Here is a 6,024-nt window from a genome sequence, read left to right as displayed (position 1 = left end):
TTATTGCTTATTGCTATCAATGTCAAAATAAAAAGAAAACAAAAAAATAGAAATTTGTTGTTAAGTAATATAACAAGAAAAACGTAAAGTCATTATTCTGAATATGTGAATTAAATCGACTACTCTAAAATAGAAGACACAATGGCAGCTATAGAACTTCCGTTTGAGGTGCGTTATGTTGACTTCCGCATTTGCTAACATTTTAATTTTTCTTTGTTTGCACTTTGCGTTTTCTACGTGCTATCAATTTTTTTCACGTGATTCCACTTCACACAGATAAGTTGTGAATAAGTATTAATAAATATACAGGTCTATGAAATATACTTTATCATTTTTATGTATAACTTGAGTAAATTTCATCTTCAGACTTCATTTAATCTCGTTAAAATGTGTTATTTATTCATGTACTTACCTATATTATAGGTGGACCTACTACAACTATCTAGTAAAGTAAATACCTACTTAATCTTACACCTATAGCCATAGTTTTTTAAATGATAAAGATGTCTATTTTTATCTTGTGACCTTGTAGGTATATGCAGCAGTTACATTTCTTCCACATAAAACCATAACAATGATCTTTTTACTAAAAACACACATTGATAGGTACCTAATTAAATAATTTATAGGCTCTGTTTACGCAAACTTTTTTTTAATATTTTATGAAACAAAGAACATTGGTTGTGCTAATCAGTAGGTAACTAATCTTTCTAATAATAGAAATACCTTCTCTTAAAGAAACAAACAAAAAGTGATTTGCTTTTGTAAGTGAGATTGTATAAAACAGGTTTTCATTAATTTTTTACAGGTTTTGGTATACCTTTTCAAATATTTACCAAGCTCTGACAGAAAATCAGCAAGTGAAACATGCCGGTCATGGTATTTAGCTGCAAATGATTATTGCTTTTTAAAGGAAAAAATGCTTGTGTTTTTCAAAGCAGATTTGAATGGAGAGTCTTCACCGCTGCAAGTTATAGAAAATTCTATTATACCCTATGAAAACTTTCTATTCAGTGATGTTGAAATATCTAACAAAATCAACAGTTTTTGGAATAAAATAGGGGAGAATATAAAGAGTTTAACTATACGGAAGTGTGACGTACATGAAAAAATAATAAATTATGTCTTACAAAGATGTACCAACCTCGAGGTACTGAATATACAAACTTGTAAAGAACTCTTTATGTCCGGATGTTTATTAGAAAAGACAGATGACTGGTTACACAATAGCTTTAAAAACTTGAAAAGTTTGAACCTGTCTGAAAACAAGTACATTACTGATGCATTATTTTATAGATTTGTTAAGGCAGCACCAGAATTAAATGATTTATGTTTATCCTTATGCCCTTTGCAATTTCATGGTGGCTTCATAAAAAAGTTTTATTCAAATACAAACAATATTTTCGAAACACCTTCCGAATGTGTTTTCACATTTTATTTTGTGATGCAAATTATAACTGCCAGAGCGAAAAAAATTCGAAGTTTGGTGTTTTCTAATACACTCATCGATGGAGCTGCGCTAAAGTGTTTAGCAGAAATTGAAGATCTCAAACTTGATTCTCTGCAATTGAATACATGTGATCAGCTCACGAATGCGGGAATCATTGCACTAACAACACACCAGAAATCGCTAAGAGAACTCAATATCGCTTTATGCACAAGGGTGACTGACCAATCCCTAAAGTACATCTGTGATAATCTAATCAATTTGGAGTACCTGAATATACAAAGATGTAGAGCCGTTTCAAATTTAGGGATATCCGAAATACACAAATTGAAAAAGCTGAAAAGATTAAACATTTCCCAGTGTGAACTTATTACTAGAGAAGGCATAGAGCAAGGTCTGTGCCGAGAAGAAAATTTAATTTTAGAACAGTTAGATGTAAATTCTCTAAATTTACATCAGAACGGTGTCATAATGATCTCTGAAAAACTACCAAACCTGACTTACCTAGATTTAAGTTTCTGCTTTAATGCGGTAACTGATACTTCAATACAAGTGATTTTTAAGAACCAAGTACTTTTAAGGACATTGAAAATCACTTACTGTGATAAAGTTTCTGATGCTGGCTTGACTGGCATGGGTAAGGTGGAAGCGGAAGGTGACGACGAAGGACCTGTGATGTCGAATTACAATGAAATGGGCACACCCAATAAAATACATCTGGGATCTAGAGCAGAGGAAGAGATTGTTCGTGATGCGCGAAGAAAACGTGATGTATTGAGAATGTGTGAAAAATTAACTACGGATTCTTACACTGGATACTCCTTGGCTCGGCTAAAGTCTCTCAGGAAACTAAACCTCAGTGGATGTAATAGAATGACCGATGTCAGCCTCACATATGCCTTCGCTTTCAAAGAGCTGCAAAGCTTAGATTTGAGTAGATGTCAACAAATCACGGTTGATGGAGTGAAACATCTAGTCAGAAATTGTCCAAGTATCGAATATCTCAATTTAAATGATTGCTACAACTTAAAAGATGATGCTGTGATAGAAATAGTAAAAGGGTTGAGAAGATTACAACATCTTAAGTTAAGGGTAAGTTATTATACTGATTAATTGAATAGATAGGAACCCAGTCATGTTCGGCAGTCAAAAATGGATTAGGTGGAATACAGTGTATCCTATAAAATGCTAAATGAATTGATGGTTAGACTTAGCCAGTAAAGTGATAAGCGTAGTAGATATTCCTCATCACTGAGAGAGTCACACAAAATAGTTTTCTTGGGATAGATCCTCTCACATATAACACAACAAGAGAACAAGGTTTTAATCCTTTGGTTTTTTAGTTAAGTATAATATAGATGTTAGTGATTATAGCTAGGACCGACGACGGCTTCACGTGCTCTCAAAGGCACGGAGGAAATTAAAAGGCCAAATTTGGACCTCTAAAGTCAGTCGCTCATCCAGTTACCGACTTGGGAACAATTATTGTATTCGATTGATACCTGCCACGGCATCGATGTATAGACATGAGATACTAATGTCATGTCAGTATGGTTATTTTGTTTTATTTCAAAAGAAAAAAGCATTTGTGAAGAAAGCTCTCAGCCTGGTTGATTTCTTCCGACATCTTGAACAATACTTAATTATCGTCATATTTCAACTAATTAACACAAAACTATACCTACGTACTTATAAACCTTCCTCTTGAATTACTCTATCTCTTAATGAAAACCTCATAAAAATCCGTTGCGTAGTGTAAAAGATCTAAGCGTACAAAAGGACAGGCCGGCGGGAAGCGACTTTTTATACTATGTAGAGAATAGAGATTGATCTAGGTGTCTAAAAAACTTTCTTGTTTCCAGGGTTGCAATCAGCTTACAAACAAGTCATTGGAAGCAATACGGGACCACTGCAAAATCCTCAAAGTGCTGGACATCCAGGGCTGCCACAACATCTCTGCTGAACTTGCTTGCGCGATCGGATCTCTGCCTACTCTGCACACAGTACTGATGCTAAAGCCGGGGACATGTTACATCACAGACGGAGTGAAGAACAGAGCGCCAGTACCTCCAAGCATGACGTCTTTACTAAGAAAGCTACGGCTATGAATCATGGTTACTGGGTTTTTCATCTTCATCGCTTATAATTCATAGCACTGTCAAGTGACAACTTCGACTGCAAGTCTTTTTAGTATGTCAATTGGCTTATTTAATAGAAGATGAGGAATGATAAAGCATGGAGATATTCCTTACGCTCCATTATGGCGTCACGACATCGACCGTGGTGGGCGGTGCAGTAGGGGAAAGCAGGTAGGATTCGTACAGAGGGAGCATTCGTACAACAGTCATATCTACACTATGCTACATGGTGACGCGTTTGTGTTTTTGTATATGTGAGGCCCGCTCATATTCATAGGCTCACAGCTAAGTGCAGTGGCTGTACAACAGTCAGTTTTTTTAGAATAAGTCAAAACGTGTTTTCACACCGCGAAAATAATTTTTCGATTCATCTTTGACGACATTAATTCGTAATAAGCTTGGCTCAAATTGTTAAAGTAACATATAATAGTCTTTGGATAAGTGCCTTAGATTCATGTGTAAACATTAATTTTGGGATAACCTTCACCGTTATTTTTATTTTGAATTTATTGTTTGATTTTTTTGGTTGGGGTACCTTCGTGCAGTTAGGAGTGGGGTGGATTCGTACTTTACGAATGCACCCCGCGTGAGTTCAGATCGTTTTTGCACTAACTGGGTTATGGGATTCCAATTCTAAACCACTCCCAGATGATAGCATGCAACAAATAGTGGTGGTGCCTAGACTAGCAGAGTAGAACTAAGAGTGAAGAAACTCTCGGTTTGATCCTGAAATCGACATCTGCTAAATATTAGGCCAGGGGTGTCGTTAAATCAAAAATACCTAGTAGTTTCATAGCCTACCAAGCAACAAATATAGGCGACATTTGACGCCTGCCAGTGTGGGTGATACCTCGATGTTTTTTTACAAGTTTCACACCTGTCGTGAGCTGCGCTATAAGTCAAATTAGCAAGTTCTTATCAAACGTCAAAACGCTGGCTTAGTATGGCAGCTTGTATTAAAGATATACATAGATATGACATCATAAACATTTGACGTACTTTTTATATTTAAATTGACAATTTAGAATGGTTAAAACTTACAATGGACGTGGATTTCACAAAATTTGGAAGACCCTCTGTTTAATAATAATTACTAAGAAATCGTTTATTTTTGACATAGGCGCTATCCCAATTCAACTCCCAAAGAAATAACTCTTACTCAACAAGATCTATCATCAAGATTGCCACCTCCATCACCATCTACATCAACTGTGGGATGATGACGCCAGAAATTATGGAACCTTAGCCTAAAGTGAATGAGAATGCACCTAAAAAGACACAAAGAAAGGAAAAGTATTAGAAAAATTAAGGATATAACATATAATCCCGAAAAAAATAGACTGATAGAAAAGGAAAGAGCAAAAAAGATGAAAAAAGAAGAACAAGAAAGAAAACAGAAGGCTAAAGAGATGAAATGCGAGTTACTATAACGGTAAATTTGAATGTTGATTAATGAATGACTTAAATTGTAACAAATTGTTTGTAAACACCATATTGTTTATTATTACTATGTGTAAGGTTGATTCTGTGTTAATTTTAATATCAATAAATGTTTAATTTCATATAAAATAGCCTTTTTAATTCCTGTGTACGAAGGCTCCCCACTATGTACGAATGTACCCTAGTCGATGTACCTCGCGTGTGGGGTGCTTTCGTACGATTTCCATTTTTTGGGAAATTCATCATAGCTTTGTCATCTTACTTTGCATCAACACTGAACTACACTATAATTAAAGCCAGATAACTAGGTAATCCAGCAGCGTTGAAATTATTTTGAAATATTTATTAGTTTTGTTTTTACATGACCTAGAGTAAAAAGTGTACGAATCCTACCTGCTTTCCCCTACGCTTCATTAACGTACGATACGTACTTGTGGTGGGCGGTGTGTGTTTAACTTGATTGTAGCTCCATAACTGCCACCATACTGCCACTTTGAGTCGACCAATCACGGCAGCGGCCAGTGTCGTATGACACACAGACGAAGTTACAAGTTGATGAAGTTACAAAAATACACCTTAGCATTTAGGTCAAATTACATATTTTTTCATAGACTACGATCTCACTCTGGTGGTAAATGATGATGCAGTGTAAGATGGAAGCGGGCTAACTTGGAAAGTGTAATCGTTTTCCATGCGACAGCACGGCTTTACCGATTGGGTGGTAGCTAGCCACAGCCGAAGACTTCCACCAGACAAATATAATTATCTATAGACTTCTGGGAAATATTTTTATATTATTGTATAAACTTACGGGAAAACGAATATATTTAACAGGAAAAGAAATACTATAAGTATTAATAGTTTAGCTTTAGTTTAGTTTGCTTCCTAAATACTTACCTCAGATTCAACGTTAACAAAACGCTGATTGTTTCAAAGACAATCTCTATTCTTAAGTTGTAGCTTAGCTGTGATAAACATATTAAAAACTTTATTAACTTA

General features: G+C 35.3%; 1 protein-coding gene across 1 annotated transcript; it reads left to right on the top strand.

Annotated features, from left to right (window-relative positions):
* Positions 1-6,024, top strand: LOC117992170 (uncharacterized). Its single transcript, XM_034979831.2, has 3 exons — positions 1-168; positions 809-2,539; positions 3,310-6,024. Exons 1-3 carry the CDS (start codon positions 142-144, stop codon positions 3,553-3,555), a joined length of 2,004 nt encoding a protein of 667 aa, XP_034835722.1. The 5' UTR covers positions 1-141; the 3' UTR covers positions 3,556-6,024.

Source organism: Maniola hyperantus, chromosome 2, assembly GCF_902806685.2.
Source record: "Maniola hyperantus chromosome 2, iAphHyp1.2, whole genome shotgun sequence".
Taxonomy (NCBI): domain Eukaryota; kingdom Metazoa; phylum Arthropoda; class Insecta; order Lepidoptera; family Nymphalidae; genus Maniola; species Maniola hyperantus.
Note: the sequence above shows the minus strand (reverse complement) of the source record. Positions and strands in the feature narration are given on the sequence as shown.